The 17,148-nt window shown below is 39.3% G+C and overlaps 1 protein-coding gene and 1 non-coding gene across 3 annotated transcripts in view; one reads left to right on the top strand and one right to left on the bottom strand.

Moving 5' to 3' along the window:
- OSTF1 (osteoclast stimulating factor 1) overlaps positions 1-17,148 on the top strand; it is a 49,017-nt gene that overhangs the window by 20,219 nt on the left and 11,650 nt on the right. Inside the window, exons 1-7 of one of the 2 annotated variants that reach the window (XM_027105668.1) lie at positions 1,746-1,792; positions 4,386-4,554; positions 7,802-7,852; positions 10,627-10,690; positions 12,573-12,626; positions 14,284-14,391; positions 15,510-15,559. In XM_027105668.1, the coding sequence (XP_026961469.1) occupies positions 4,531-4,554; positions 7,802-7,852; positions 10,627-10,690; positions 12,573-12,626; positions 14,284-14,391; positions 15,510-15,559 (351 nt within the window). In that variant the 5' untranslated portion in view covers positions 1,746-1,792; positions 4,386-4,530. Of the gene's footprint in view, positions 1-1,745; positions 1,793-4,385; positions 4,555-7,801; positions 7,853-10,626; positions 10,691-12,572; positions 12,627-14,283; positions 14,392-15,509; positions 15,560-17,148 lie in introns of those variants that run through there. The other variant, XM_027105667.1, reaches the window with a different exon arrangement.
- On the bottom strand, positions 6,729-6,800 carry TRNAV-UAC (transfer RNA valine (anticodon UAC)). Its single transcript has one exon. It is a non-coding gene; the product is annotated as a tRNA-Val (tRNA).

The following is a 17,148-nucleotide window of genomic DNA, read 5'->3' as shown; positions in this document are numbered from 1 at the left end:
ATCAGAGTTGATTTACATAGTCCCTTCTTAATGGACATCATGTCATTTCTCATTTTCTGATGTTCTAAATTTGTGTCATCCAGTATGCTAGCCACCAGCCACTTGTGGCAATTTAACCTTGTTCAAATTAAATAATGTGTAAAAATCAGTTCGTCAGTAGCCATATTTCAAGTGCTCAGTAGCTATATGTGAGTAGCACAGATGTAGAGCTTTTCCATCATTGCATAAAGTTGTATTGGACAGTGCTGTTCTAAACTGCTGGTTTTCAGACTTTTTTTTTGAGTACATGTTTCCATTCCTTAATTCATCCATTCTTCATTCATTCGATAAATAATTATTAAGTGCTTCCTATGTGTCAGGCACTGTGCTAGGTACTTGGATATATCATTCATAAAACAAAACACCTACCCTCATAATGCTTAACATTCTATCAGCAAAAGGTTTTGACTACTCCCAGTAAATGTATTTATAAGTTGTATATGTATTCTATCATGCTGTTATATTTTATTTACTTATTTATTAAATATTTATTTATTTATTTATGGTTGCATCAGGTCTTAGTTGCGGCACGCAACTAAGATTTTTTTCATTGCAGCACTCAGGCTCTTCGTTGCGGTGCGTGGGCTTCTCTCTAGTTGTGGCACACGGGCCCCAGAGCTCATGGGCTCAGTAGTTGTGGCATGTGGGCATAGTTGCCCCGCGATATGTGGGATCTTAGTTCCCCGACCAGAGATAGAACCTGCATCCCCTGAATTAGAGGGTGGATTCTTAACCACTGGACAACCAGGGAAGTCCCAATCATGCTGTTATATTTTAAAACATGTTAAAATAGGAATGAAAATGAATAAGATAAAAATGTACATAATTTCTGAAGTAGTCTTCCTGTGTCCCACCTTGGGGACCACTGTTCTGAATAATGCCCTTGGACTAGGTGGTCATCTCTAAAGGTTCTTCCAGTACTGAAACTGAACTGTTATCACATTTTAAGTAGGTAGTTCTTCTATTTTGATATGTGTAGGCTTTTTCCAACACTGTTTGAATTTGTTCTTATACTTATATATTTATTTAGCAAGCATTTATTAAGTTCGTACTATATGTCAGGTAGATGCCAGGAGATTGAACAAGTCAGGGTTCCTGCCCTCAAATGAGACAGGCCAGCAAATCAGTTATTCTGATACCAGGTGTTATGGAAATGCAGCAAAGGGACATAGAAAGAGAGAGATGGTTTGGCAGAATGGACAGCTCTCATGAACATGACTCATTTTTGGATAGTTATTGAACTCTGTTGTGGGACTTAATGGAATCACAGATTTCTCCAACAGGTACAATTTTTCTCCCTGATATTTTCTTTTCTCTTGGAAAATATAAAATCCTAAGCCATTAATTTAAGAATATTCAACTACTGTTGATTGTCCCATTAAGTATCTCTTTATGTTAAACTCTCACCTTTCTGTTTTTAAACTTAGATCTTAGGGTTGGAGAGGTTCTACATAGGACAGAAGCTAAGCACAAATAATTAGGTAGCTCCTGTTGTTTGAGAGGGGGAAGGTATGTGTTTATTCATACTTTCATTTAACAAATATTTTAAAAATACCTCCTATGCAGAAAAAACACTTAATTCCAAAATAAATTTCTCATAGGGGCTTTTAGTTAAGGAATTCTGAAGAATATAAAGGAAAATACTGTTTACAGCAAATTTAGAAATGAAAGAATTGATCATGTGTTTTTTCTTTCCTTTCTTTCAGGGCAAGTTAAAGTGTTCAGAGCTCTTTATACGTTTGAACCCAGAACTGTAAGTATTCGGTTTTTCACTTTCAAATTGACATAAAAACCAAAAGTGATTTCATTTAGATACTTCCTCTGTCCTAAATGGTCATCAGCTGCTTCAACCCTTCATTTGACTAGGGACAGAGTCCTCTGTGGTCCAGCCCCCTTTCTAGTCCTGCCATCCTCCACTCCTTCCCCTTCGTGGACCATTCCAGTCTGGATTTGGTGCACAGTACAACTCATGTCTGAACTCATGGCTCTGCACCTCTCTAAGCTTTGATCACACACTTCCTCTTCCATAAAGACTTTCTGATCACCCCATGGAGGAGTGGGATGTCTCTCCCGCCTCTGAATTTCTGCACTTGGCATTGCAGTCTTGCTCACCAGCACAGTGTCTAGGGTGCAGAACACAGGGGTTTAGAACTTACAGTAGCTTTTAGGACCCGCTCTGCCTCTTTTAGCAGCTGTGTGACCTGGTAAATTCAGAAATTACCTAACCTCTGTGCCTCAGTGTACTCATCTGTAAAGTGAAAATAATAATAATCTCATAGGGTTTTAGTGAGAATTAAGTGAGATTGTGTAAAGCTGCTGTTACTGTTAAGGAGTCATTGTTACTATTAGAAGGAGTAGTGGTTGCTATATTCATAGACTCTTAACACATACTTTTGATTGGTTGATGTATTGATTACTTTAATTCACCTCCAGTTCTTTTCCAGGATGGAGTCTCTCTACTGTTATTTATTTATTTTTGGCTGCATCAGGTCTTCGTTGCTGTGTGAGGGCTTTCTCTAGTTGCGGCGGGCTGGGGCTACTCTTCGTCGCGGTGCGCGGGCTTTTCATCACAATGGCTTCTCTTGTTTGGGAGCACGGGCTCTAGGCACGCAGTCTTCAGTAGTTGTGGCACATGGGCTCAGTAGTTGTGGCTCGTGGGCTCTAGAGCACAGGCCCAGTAGTTGTGGCACACGGGCTTAGTTGCTCCGTGGCATGTGGGATCTTCCTGGACCAGGGATCAAACCCATGTTCCCTGCATTGGCAGGCAGATTCTTAACCACTGCACCACCAGGGAGGTCCCTCTACAGCTTTTTAAAAGTCTTGGTTATTATTGAATGCGCAGGAGAAAACAGACATTTAATTCACTAGGTTTTTTGAATATTCCACATTTAAAATGCTATTTTTAATATCCATGGTCCCAAGCATCCTAGGCTGTAGAGCAGTGCCGCTAATTCGTCCTGTGTGTGCTGGATGGTCAGTAATGGCTACCTCATGCCCTGCTGCTCCCACACTCTGCTCCTCTCCATCTCCCCTCAATACAGACGTTGAAGGGGAGGTGTCTGGCTGATCAGGTCCCAGGGGTCTTCCTGACTGCTTAAGTGCCCATGCTGTACCAGTTGTTCAGTATTTTGAATGTCACCCTAGAACTAGGTTCATCTTAACATTCTTTTCTGAATGAGAATTTCTTTTGGACAAGCTCGGTTTGGTCTTTCTCCCCTGGGCCCAGTGGCCATCTTCTCTAGTGGGATGGGTGTACCCCAGGATATCCTAAACTCACCTAAAAGTCATTGAGACAAAGAAGTTGGAAGGGCTGAGCTGGACTCTGCGAGTCCATCGCTGACATGTACAGCACCCCAGAAATACCTGGGTCCAGTTTTTAGCTACTGTACTACTCTCAGGAGATAGGGACAGCAATACCCAACTCATCTCGGTGATCCACCGGGAAGCTTGTCACTCTTGGTTCTTCCTGTCAGTGCATTTCTCTCCTCTGTCGTGCATGAAGGCAAGGTAGTCCTGACATCACCCAGCCCTGTTTGGTTCTTATTTCTTACCCAACCCCCAATCCAATAAAGTGTCATATAGAGGCCTGGTAAGACTGGATAGACCAGTGTTGCACTGATGGAGAGAGAACAGCATTTCCTGTGTGCTGGAGGTATATTGATTTCTGCAAGGAAACCAGCAGGATCCTCCTCTCTATCATGTAACATTTGCTGGACTCCTCTAGGTTTATAGCACTATATGTAGGGGAAGGAGCCCTATGATGGGATTCCAAAAGCTGAAGTAGGAGCCCAGCCCTACCACTCACTAACTGTGTGATTTGTGGCAAGTTCTTCAACCTCTCTGAGACTGGCTGTTAGATGGAGATTATACCCATGACCCAGCCCTGCCTTAATGGGCTGTTGTAGGATCAAATGACGTTAAGTATGCTTTGCAAGTATAAGGCACTGCTGTTGATTTTGTTGTATTGCATTATGTTGGGGTGGGGAAGAGAGAAACAACAGATATTTTTCACAGCCATTGCCTTTTATCCTGATCATGACACCATGGCAACCAGTAATGGTTATGCATGACCCTTCTGTATGAGAGAAAGCAGAGGTGGTGATGAAGGGCAGGGACTCCAGAATCTGAGTGTCACGGTTCAAGTTTAGGGTCTACCATGTACCTGCTGTATGGCCTTGGACAAGTTTCTCATCTATAATGTGATGATAAGAATAGCACCCACCTCACAGTGTTGCTGTGAGATTCTAAGTGTCCAGACCAGTGCCAGGCACATGATAATACTATAAAGTGCTAAATGAAAACATTTGTGGAGAATTTGATTTTTTTTTCTTTTTATTAATTCTCAGGGCTCCAGGTTGACAAATGTGGAAAATTTCAAAATTTCAAAATTTTCAAAAAATTTCACGGTCTTTCCAAAATTTTTCATAAAATACATATTTGCATAAACCAACCAAAATTAATGCCTTGAGAATTATATGTTACCAAGAATATATGGAACAGGATATACATTACCAAGTGGGTGCTCATCCCTATAACATCCCAGTGGCCAACAATTTACTTGTTCTGATGCTTTGTGGTTGTTCAAGGAGAGAGGAAAAGAAGAATGTGGTTAAAAACCAAAGAACAGACAGAAATAGACAAGTGCTTACTTGATTGTGTCACTCTTTTCCCATCATAGTCCATGAATACCATGCCAGGAATTTAAAAGGCGATCCTCACTGAACATTTACATTGTGTCCTGCAAGTGGTTTCTTAATGGAAAGTGTGAATATCGGAGGTACAAATCTATCTGAGTCTTAAAATCATGAAATTACCTTGTTGTTTATATTGCCACCAGCAGTCTGAAGAATTTGGTAAACGACCTCCTCAGCTACATTAGGAAAAACCGCCCCTAGCTTCTTTGGAAGAAGATATTTTAGCGGGGGTAGCATTGTGTGTCTGGGAGCTATTGATTAAAAAGAAAATAAACGTTCCACTCTCTTTTCTCAGGATGAAAACTTAGCAAGACCTTTTTTTACCTGACTGAAATCGACTGCCTTTTGTTGCTCCCTTAGTTGAAAAACAAGTCTGATCTAATGGGTAGCTGAGGCAGGCACTGCTATGGAAGAGCAGCCATTAATTTAAAATCCGAAACAGCGCAAGAAGTTTTGAAATGACTGTACTTGGTGACAGTTTCCAAATCATGCATTTTACCAAACCACAAAAGAAAAGAATTATTTACAAACACCATATGATTTTAAAAATTGAGGTAAAATTCGCATATTAACAATTTTTTGTATTTAAAGTGAACAGTGAAGCATTTAGTACAATCACAATGTTGTACAGCTATTACCTCTGTCTAGTTCCAAAATATTTTCACTGTCCCCAAAGAAAACTCTGTACCCATTAAACACTGACTTCCCATTCTTCCAGGCTTTATTCCTTTTTATGAGGAAGACTAATTACAGAGACTTGTGTATGTTCTTTGTTTTTTAAGTTATGTGTTTGGCACTTTCTCAAAATGTGCCTTTTGTTTCAAGGGTGAATGATCTTATTAAGTGTGGAAATTCAGGCAAACTTGACTTTTGTGATTTTAGACATGACTCCTTCACTTCAACGTAAGCACTGATTGAGGAGGATTGATTGTTAGACGTAAGTGGGCAAGGTTAGCTTCTCTTCAAGACATTGAACTCTTTCAAAACTCCAAGAAACTCAGTCACTCCAAAAAAATGCTAAGATTTCACATATATTCTGTTTTCTTTACTTCCTTGCATCCTGCTTCATTCTCCCCACCCATTCCTTACTGTTGTAAGGATGGCTACTCCATCCCACCAGCTGGGATGCTATGGTGGCAGTGAGTCACCTTTCTGGCCTCTGAGAAGTGAGCCAGTTAACGGCAGGGAAGTGCTAAAGTAAACAATTTGTTTCCCTAATCACTTTCTATATCCATCACATATTGGTAGTAATATTGATCATAGATCATCAGGACATTTTAGGGAAAAATTGAGAAAAGTCTTAGAAGGCTTTACTTTTTTTCTTCCAAATGCCTATTTCCAATAATATTAAAATGTATGTCATTGATCTACACAGGCTCAACTAATTTTGTATAGATATGCTATGTGTAAGTCTAGTCTCTGTAGATCGAAGTGTAAATTAAGAAATGCTTCAGAAAGTGCTTTTTAGAGGAACTCACATTTTTTAGTTTCATTAATCATCATTTGCTAATTTTTATATTTGAATGCATATTGCATCTAAATATTTATGAATTGTGGTTGCTTAAAGCATGATATAGCTGATATAGTCTTTATCTATATTCACGGGGAAATAGTTATAAAAAGAATAGAGATCATCTTTGAAACTCAGTAAATGACTGTTGCAGAGTCACATTTACTGCCGTAGTCTGCAGCTGAGAGAGATAAACAAAAGGAAAATGAAAGAATGAAATAATTTGTTTCACTAGCATAATTTTTATTTGTGTGGAGCAGTAACTGGAATCGAATATCAAAGCCTTTAAAAAAATTTTTTTTCCAACCAGCATTATGAAACTAATATGTGCTCATGATCTTATCCTATGTAAAATTTTGTGCCCTACATTCTTCACTTAGCATGACAATGTAAACATTTCCCAATATCTGAAACTTGCTCATCAGTAGACATAAATATACATATATATATATTCTGGCCACGCCGGGCGGCTTACAGGATCTTAGTTCTCTGACCAGGGATTGAACCTGGGCCACAGCACTGTAAGCGCTGAGTCCTAACCATTGGACCACCAGGGAACTCCCTAGACATTTTATTTACTCATACAGTCATGCTGATAAGTGTTATCTACTGATGGGAAAAAGATATTTAATTAAAGTGCTTGGCTTTATTCAGGGAGTTTGTAGGACATTTGGCTGGTATAAGAGCATGTATTGTCTGTGTAATTAATTAACCCCTTAGAGCTTGCTTAAGATCTAGAACGAGTTACTGCTTCATATCTTTCGGCTCTTTAGTCTTTTTTTTTTTTTTTTTGTGGCACGCGGGCCTCTCATTGCTGTGGCCTCTCCCGTTGTGGAGTGCAGGCTCCAGACGCGCAGGCTCAGCGGCCATGGCTCACGGGCCCAGCCGCTCTGCGGCATTTGGGATCTTCCCGGACCGGGGCACAAACCCGTGTCCCCTGCATCGGCAGGCGGATTCTCAACCACTGTGCCACCACGGAAGCCCTCTTTAGTCTTATTAATGATTGAATTATGTATTAACTGTTCTCATATATAAGATATTCATTCTCTCTGAACATGAAGAGTTAAGATAATGGTTTTCTCAAAATAAGTAGAGAGCGATGTTGATATGAAAGTGTTTAAGGACTGAAGGCTAATCGTTTAGGAGAGAGCCAAGCTTCTAGCTATTTTTCATGGTTTTAGTTCTAGACATTTATCCTTTTATGAAAAAATATATATCACCTTTTGAAATTTTTACAATGAAAAAGTTTTATTAATATTCTATTTTGGTATAAAAATGCCTTGCTTTCATTGGGGAAGAAAATAAGGTGTGTGGGTGTGTGGCGAGGAATTCTTATTTCTTATATTCTTTAAAGTTTATCATGGGAAAATTCACATTTCTGTGCATGTGTTAGCTTGTCAATAATGTTATATGGTTTATGTGCAGATTTAAGTATATAAAAACTACGCTGTCTATAAGGATTTTAGAATGTGGAATTTGTATAATTATCATCATCATTGTATTCTAATTCATGAAAAAATCACATGGAGTAAAACTTAATTTTTTTTTTTTTTTTTAGCCAGATGAATTGTACTTTGAAGAAGGTGATATTATCTACATTACTGACATGGTAAGCCCAGCCAATATTTTGTCATAACACGCATGAACTAAAGATGTATAAGACTATTTTGTATAGCTGTAATATTGTACATTATTTACATGTATATCTGTATAGAAATACATATACCCAAGTTCACTCACTGAGCATAATTTGTAATAACGTAAGATTGGAAGTAGCCCTTACTCCATCAATAGGAAAATAGTTCAATAAACTTTGCTGTATCTACAAACAGTATTATGCAGCTATAAAAAGAAGTGAGGAATATCTCTATATGATATTATGGAGTAATTTAAGTGAACAAAAGCAAGGTGAAAAAAATGTGGATAGTGTGCCTTTACTTATGTAAGTAAGAAAGGGTGAGAGGATATACATATTTTCCTCAATTTAAAATAAAAAGTCAAAGGAGGAGTCATAAATTTTTAAAAAGTAGTTTCTTCTCTGAAAGGAAAGGGAAAAGGGTAGAGGAAACATAGATGGAATATAGACTTTTTAAAAATTACACCTTGTTTTGGAGATCTGTCTTTGGAATCATGTAAACTTTTGCATAGTTATAGAATTAAATTAAATGATAAAAAGCAATCCCTAAAAATTAAAAGCAGAATGAATCAAATGAACTTAGTTGTACCCCAGGTATTTGGCATGACACACAGAGAGGAACTATTCCAAGTGACTTTAAAACTCAGCATTTCAACTGAATATCTCTAGTAGAATAATATGAAGAACAAAAAGAACTTCTACCCCAAATTATAAACAGTTTTTAATCATGATGTTGGAGAAGTGTTGGTATTGTTATTCTGAGATTGATGCATGTGTACTGCAGTTTAGAGCAAATGAGTCATTAAGTCAATGATGTAGAAAACTGGCAGTTTCAGCCTGCAAGAAAGGATGTACAGATAGATGTAAGATCAATGAAGTTAAGTCGCTCTGCATTTGAATTGGAAGTATGTTGTATATTATCTAAAATAAAATAAACAAGAAGATTTCTGCTCTGTCCTTTGAAAAGGCCAAAAAAAAAAAAAAAAAGACCAACCTAATAATAATATGTTATTTCCCATTAAAAGGAACAAAGTTCCTTTGAGAAATGTCTGGTACCAGGTTGGGGGCAGGAAAGGTACAAGATAATCCCAGGACATCTCGTTCTTAGAAAGCAAGGAAACTCCCAAAGACTACTAGGGTCACACTGGAAGGACACAGAACTAAATTGAAGAGGCTGCCACTGGTCAAAGATAGGACAATTTGAGCAATCAGTTAGGGCAACAATCCCAAGGATTGAAACAAATCTACTCTGTTTAAATCCATGAGCTCCTAATGATACTTAAAAACAAAAATCATTGGTCAACCTGAGAGAATGCTAGGGAACCAACTTTTTATTCTGATGACTCTTAAGGAAAAGAATCAGTATTTATTCTGACAACTCTAAAGGAAAAGAATCAGTATTTATTCTGCCTTTCTCCATGAACTTTATCTCTGGGTAACCTGAGAGTTGATGAGGGAAAGTTCGTCTTTAAAGTAATATTCTAGTTATTTAAATGAAGAAGGAATGATAGAATTAGACTGTCACCATTTGCAACCCTTATGAAATAATGGATCCAAATAATGCTCATCAGTGGTTACTAATGTTACAAAAAGAGAGACATTGTGTGTCTCCTGATGGAAGAATCAATGCTACACATGAAATAGTCTTGCTAAAAAATTGAATCTGAATCTAATTAAGCCTCTAGAACTAATGACCGATTTATAGGCAATACAGGGAGCAGAGGAACACATTTTTTTGTAACAAGGGATACAACAAGGAAAATCCAGACTCTTCCAAACTCTTCGGAACAAACTAGTTTCTATGAAAAGTCTATTGTGAAGGAGTGAAAAAAAAATGAAGGGGGAAACTATACACTGAAAGAGACTTAAGAGGCAAATCGATCAATCATACTGTATGGACTTTATTATAAGACATACTGGAAATTCTGAGTATTGTAGATATTTGATGATATTAAGGAATTATTGTTGAAAAAATTTTAAGCTAGCAAACAAAATAACACATGATAATGGTGTTATTATTATGGAAAAGTCCTTATCTTTCAGAGATTCGTATTAAAATATTTACAGATAAAAGAATATGATGTCTAGAATTTATTTCAGGATAATCTGAAGGGGAGGGAGGTTGTAGGTGAGGTTATGCATGAAACAGTATTGGCCATGAGTAAATAGTTCATGCAGTTAGGAAATGGGTATGTGTAGGTTCCTTATACGGTTCCTTCTACTTTGGTATAGGTTTGAATTTTTCTATGATAAAAAGTTACCAAAAAAGCAAAGGTGAAATAAAGAGATCTTTAGAAAACCAAATATATGCATATCTTGAGACTAAGAGAAATTAGACTCTGGACCAAAAAATCCTACAGATAGTCTAAACTAAACATAATTTTTCCCCTTCTCTTTCATATTTATCTCTGTTTGTTTGAATGTGGAGTCTCTATGATGAAGTGTCTTTGAGTTTTTGCAGGCAGATGTGTGTATATTTGTAATTTAATGATAAGGGGAATGGACATCCATAACTAGGGAGTGAGGAAGCTTGATCAGTGTGACCAGGGCTGATGGACATTTGGTAAAGCAGTAACGCTGCATTTGAATTGGAAGTATGTTGTATTTTATCTAAAATAAAACAAAAAGTGTCAACTGCTCTACCCTTTGAAAAGGCCAAAACGAGGCCAATATGCGCCACATGGTTTTTAAAATGACTGAATGTAAACTGGATTCGGTCCCACTTAATTTAACTCTTCTTTCACCAGAGTGATACCAATTGGTGGAAAGGCACCTCCAAAGGCAGGACGGGACTAATCCCAAGCAACTACGGTAAGTATGGCAGCGGTGGCTTTACTTGGGCTGTACTTTGTGTATTTTCAGTTATCTGGTTCCTGAGGCCTTTCTGCTTCCTGCTGTGGCTGAGAAATCAATGAGTCATTGCCAGCCTAGGGCATGTTCTACTCTGAGCCTCCTCTTAATGGAGTGGTCATGGATGCTGGATGTACTTGAACTTGACTCCTTGGCTTAAGAAAATGCATTGTAACATTCTTGAAAGAACCTAAGGTTTCCAGGGAAATACTTATGGTTTTACTTTATTCAACGCTTAGAACATTTTTCTTTTTCTTTTCTTTCTTCTTTGTTTTTTTTAGACTAGCCCCCCTTTCTTTTGTGATGAAGTAACCTTGCCTTGTTATGTTAATTAATGTTTGGGGCAGTGATGTTCATTAAATGAACATTAGGGCAGTTTGAGGCACTTGAGCAGTGAGACGCACTTCTAGTTGGAAGGGGGACAAAGCAGACTTTCGTAGAAATCAGCAGAGTAAAGTAAAAAGTGCACAGGATTGATAAACAAGGGTCCTGGGTTTTAATCCTTCTTCCACTTCTAACAGCAAGGGACCTTAGTTAGGGTACTTAACTGCTGCCCCTGGGACCGTTTCTCCATCTGTATAACAAGAGGGTTTGATTTAAATCACTTCTCAGGTTCCTTTGGACTTTAGCATTAGATACTTCCTTAGACCAATAGGGCTGACATCAGGCACCAGTTCCAAACACTGGAAGGGGACTTAGAAATTTCAAGGAAGGCAATTCAGAGCTCCTAGGGGAGCGGAGGGGAGGAGGTGGAGGGGAGGAGAGAAAGTGGGGGGAGGGAAATGAGTGAGACCTGGGGCTCAACACATGGGCCCCACTTACCTGGTCTAAGGGCCATATCATTCTGGATTTTAAAAGACTAAGCATTTCTACACTCCTCTAACCTTTGAAATCCCAAATAAACAACTTCTCCAGCTGGTCATAGACTGAGGGTGCAAAATGTTTCTCAGTTGCTAGATCCCTGGTAGGCAAGGGAGTATCTAGTTACAGCCCTTTGTGGTGGGAGGGGTGGGTGTGAAGTCTCATTTGAACAACAGTCTTCATGTGGTCACTCCTACTGATTCTAGGACAGCAGTGAATACACCTTCCTTAGGGGCAGGCAGGTATGCTGATTGCCCGTTCTGAATATAGAAAGCAAAATATTTCTCCTTTACCTCACCCTTCATATCCACACACACAAGGGAGACAATTATTTTTAGCCATCTTCAAAGCAGGGTGTTTTTTTTGTTTGTTTGTTTTTGTGTGTGTGGTACGCGGGCCTCTCACTGTTGTGGCCTCTCCCGTTGCGGAGCACAGGCTCCGGACGTGCAGGCTCAGCAGCCATGGCTCACGGGCCCAGCCGCTCCACGGCATGTGGGATCCTCCCAGACCAGGGCACAAACCCGTGTCCCCTGCATCATCAGGCGGGCTCTCAACCACTGTGCCACCAGGGAAGCCCTAGGGTGTTTTTATAGAATGTAAAAAGGAACCTCAAATGCTTTCTTTTGCACTTTCCTGACTAAATTTGTTGGTGAAATATTTGAGCAAACTGGTTGGCAGACCTTGGATCTGTTTGTTTCTATTTATACTTCCAGTTAATGGCTATGTTTGTTTCTGTTTATACTCCCAGTTAATTGCTGTGTTATTGTCTTAGCTTGGCTTCTTTTGACACATAATTCAGCTTCTTTCAAAGCACAAAACATCACTTTTGATTTTCTGCTATTTTTTAAAACTCACATTAAGTAAGGAAAGCTGTATGGTGGAAGGTCCTGGCACTTCTGAAGCTGGGACACTGAACTGGCTTCAGGGAATCCTTTGGGTGGCCCTCTCAACATTGATTTGCATCTTTTTTTTTTCCATCTAGTGGCTGAGCAGGCAGAATCCATTGACAATCCATTGCATGAAGCTGCAAAAAGAGGTAGGTCTGATTCTTTTTGATTGAGATAAACAGTACAGTAAAACACAGACATATTAATTATGTAGTTTGATGACTTTTAACAAATGCATTTACCTGTGTAACCAACACCCAGATCAAGATCCAGAACATTTCTATCATCCCAGAAAGTTCCCTTCCCAGTTAAATCCTTGCCTCCCCCAGAGGCAATCTCTGTTCTGGCCTTCTTTCACTCTATAGAAATGTGTGATTTTAATTTTTAAAATGTCAGTCAACAAATAACTTTTGAGTCTTACCTGCCCTGTGCTTAGTTGCAAGTGGAAAGTCATGCTCTGTGACTCGCAGAGCTCAAAGTCTGGCAGGGGAGAGATGTGTGTAGCAGATCATTACAAGATGGTGTGATAAGTATAGCGGTTGAAGTGTGTTTCAGTTAAACAGGCTATAGAGGCCAGAATGAGTAACAGGAGGGCAGAGGGTGGGGGCTTCTCAGGGGTCCAGCACCTGGGAGAGTGTTAGTATATTGCAAGTATGAATGGTGAGGTTGGGGTTGGGGAGGAAGGAAGCACCAGGGATGGGGCTTGTACGTGGGGCTTTGTTCCATAGATCAGTGGCTCTCCACAGAGGGTAATTCCTCTCTGCAAACCCTGGGACATTTGGCAGTATCTGGAGGCATTTTTTTGTTTGTTTGTTTGTTTGTTATTTTGCGGAACGCGGGCCTCTCACTGTTGTGGCCTCTCCGGTTGTGGAGCACAGGCTCCGGACGCACAGGCTCAGGGGCCATGGCTTACGGGCCCAGCCGCTCCGCGGCATGTGGGATCTTCCCGGACCGGGGCACGAACCCGTGTACCCTGCATCGGCAGGCGGACTCTCAACCACTGCGCCACCAGGGAAGTCCTCTGGAGGCATTTTGACTGTCATAACTGGGGGGATGCTGGCACCTTTTGCGTAGAGGCTGGGGATGTTGCTAAACATCGTGCAGTACAGCCCCCATAACAAAGAACCCTCCAGCGCCAGATGTCAGTAGGGCCGCTGTTGAGAAACCCTGCTGTAGATCGTGGGGAATTTTTTATAAGGCCACAGTAAGCTCTCTTTCATTTAATTGTAGATATTTCTGAAATCTGAATGTGCAAAAGGAAATTATTGGTTTAGGATTGTGCATAAGTAGAACTACTAAATTGACATTTAAAAAATTCTTTGTAAACTAGATATTTAGGGCATTAGCCACAGGATATTAAATGAATAGTTATACTTTAACATATAAGAGCAGCAGCTTTGAGTAGGTTATTTAGTTTTTCTTTTCTTATAGGAACTGAAAATGCATTTTAAATATGAATATGAGTAGTATCTGCTTGTTCTTAGGTTTGAAATTTTTTCCCGAAGTTCCAGGATTTCACAAAGGAAAAAAAAGCTTTTTTTACAGAGTAAAAATACCTTAAATGGACCCATTTAGGCAACTCTTCCCATTAACCTACCATTAAAAATTGATGTTAATGCTTTCCATTAATAAACTGGAAGTCAAAATGTACCATAGAGAATGCGTTATGGGGCAGGTTTTAATTTCAGACTTACTGATTAATCCTTTGCAAATGCGAATTTATGCAGGATGAAATTGATTGAAAAGCAAAACGAAAAAAACTAAAACCCTTTTTCATGTGTTTTTATAAATGTAAAATGTTTTCAGGCAACTTGAGTTGGTTGAGAGAGTGTTTGGACAACCGAGTAGGTGTTAATGGCTTGGACAAAGCTGGAAGCACCGCCTTGTACTGGGCTTGTCACGGGGGTCACAAAGGTATTACATTTTGTTTGTTATCATAAATATCTGTGCTACTGAAAATGTGCTTCATCTAGGGGAGCCAGAGTTACACAAATGAAAAAAAAATTGGTTATTCTTTTTAAATTTTTCAGAATGTCAGCCAAAAGCCCAGTCCCTGGAAGTTCTGTAAAACAGTAGGTAGAATGTGACTGGTCAGCCTCACTACACAGACCTTTTCACTTGAAGGAGTGGAAGCTTCCTTTCCTCTCTCAGACTTGCAAAGGTCTGAGAAAACAGGAAAACAACAGTAATATAAAAACAACCCCCACTGTCTAATCTCACAGAAGAAAGGACCAGAATTGATTCCTCTGACTTAGTTTTTCCCAGGAAGCTTTTTTTTTTTTTTTTTCGGTACGCGGGCCTCTCACTGTTGTGGCCTCTCCCATTGTGGAGCACAGGCTCCGGACGCGCAGGCTCAGCGGCCATGGCTCACAGGCGCAGCCGCTCCGCGGCATGTGGGATCTTCCCAGACCGGGGCACGAACCTGTGTCCCCTGCATCAGCAGGCGGACTCTCAACCACTGCGCCACCAGGGAAGCCCTCCCAGGAAACTTTTATGATTTACATTCTAAGCTTAAGATTTAGGAAAGAGACAGCATTTGCTTGAGTTGGTGATTCAGTTGATAACTTCCTCTGTTATAATCAATAATAATGACAAATGGAATTTCTAGATGTATTTCAGCCTGGCTGAGAATCTACCACACCCACTCTCTTTCTCCCTCTCTACAACACACAGAAAATGATCCCAACAGTAATGAGAAACAAAGAATCCAACAAATTAAATAGCGTGGCCAAAGGAAAATTTAAACACAAATTAGTGGTATGAATATTAAGTGCCCCAGCAAATGTAAAAATATTCCTATCATAGATGTCATGTGAAAATACAAAAGCCAAAATATTAGAAAAAAATTTTCCCTAAGTAATTCTACCTTTTATAGTCTTAGGTCTTCTATTTACATAAATGTTGAAAACTTTGTTATAACGATTTTCTTGATGATTCTTCTAAAAAGAATCCTCTCTTTTAAAATTATTATGCTGAGTTTTGTCAGACTTTTAGTCTCCTTCTTTAAAAAATCTTTTCTATTTGAATTTCAGATATAGTGGAAGTGCTATTTACTCAACCAAACATTGAACTGAACCAACAGGTGAGATTGCTTATGCAGAAGCCATTTAACCCACCTACCTTGCTCTCCTCGTACAGCTTATGTGTGTGTAAAATCCTGTCTTGGGGTCTTGGAACTCACCTTTTCCCATTTATTATTTTTCATAAAACTTTTAATCAAAATACAACAAGCACATAGTTAAAAAATTATGATTAAAGTCCAAATTGCATAAAGCCCCCAATTCCTGCCATACTCCTCCTCGTATATCACTTTCAGCTTTTAGTGCTTTCCTCTTACCTTCATGTTACTAAGGAATATGCTTGTGGAGCTGTCTAATAATTCATCATCTTCATAAAGTATTTTGGTATCCTATCTGGTAGGTGAAGGTTTACGCTTGTCAACCGCCCAGCTGTCATCTTCCAGCACCAGCGCCCAATCTTTCCTCCTCCGGTCCTCCTAATGTTTCATACATAGCATAGTTTTTGCTTATATTACTATATAATGCTTATGGTATTATGGCTATTTAAATATCATTCACTGCTTGTGTAACTTTTTTGTTTCTGTATTTATTGACTTTTATTTAGTGCTTTTTTTTTTTTTGTATTTCACAAAGACCTCGACACTGTTTTATACTCTCTTGATATACTTTTCTAAATTGTATAAGATAATTGCTTTCTTTCTTTTCTTCCTGGAATCATACTGAAGCCTTCCATCTTCATTCTCTGATCGGAGCAACTTGGTCTCTACTGCCCTTTGCTGTCTTCCTGGGAAACGCTTCACCTCTCTCCTGTGTTGTGTCCTCACTTTTCTGGATCCTCTGTCTTCCATTTGTTGAAGAATACCTTCAAGTAAATTCCTGAGAAAGGGGAGCTTGGGCTTGACTATTTGGCTGATAGAATTCTGGGTTGAAAATGACTTCCCTCAGAATTTTACAGGCATGGCTCCATGGTATTCTAGTTTCCCGGGTTGCTCTTGAGAGGTTTGATACCTTTTTGAGTCCCATTCTTTGTGTATTAACTGCTTTTTCCCTTTTTTATTTGGCCGTGCTGTGAGGCTTATAGGATCTTGGTTCCCTGACCAGGGATTGAACCCAGGCCTCTGGGCCCTCAGCAGTGAAAGTGCAGAGTCCTAACCACTGGGCGGCCAGGAAATTCCCTGCGTTTTCTCATGATTAGAATTTTACTCTATCCATGGTATTCCAAACTTTCACAATGATGTGCTTTTAGAATGGGTCTTTGCCTGAAAATGGTAGTGAACTCTTTCAGCCTGGAAAAATATCTTGTATTATTTCTTATATATTTTTATCTGTTTCCTTTGCTCTTTGGTTCTGGAATGCCCATTAGTAGCTATGTGGGACCTCTCAGATTGAGCCTCTAATTTTCTTAGTTTTCCTCAGAGGTTTTCTCATCTTTGTGTTTTATTTTGGTCGCCTTTTTAATTCCCCAGAGCATTGTATTAGATCTCTGTTGCTGTGTGACAAATTGCCACATATTTAGCAACTTAAAATATACCCATTTACCTTATGCTTTCTGTAGGTGAGAATTCTGGGTGGCGTAGCTGGGTTTCCTGCTCAGGGTCTCACAGGTGGGAATCAAGGTATTGGCTGGAGTGGGGTTCTCATGTGGAGCTCG

The sequence above is a fragment of the Aethalodelphis obliquidens genome, unplaced genomic scaffold, assembly GCF_003676395.1.
Source record: "Aethalodelphis obliquidens isolate GAN/ISIS:26980383/991018 unplaced genomic scaffold, ASM367639v1 scaffold7, whole genome shotgun sequence".
Lineage (NCBI taxonomy): Eukaryota > Metazoa > Chordata > Mammalia > Artiodactyla > Delphinidae > Aethalodelphis > Aethalodelphis obliquidens.
This window is presented reverse-complemented; position numbering and strand designations above follow the sequence as displayed.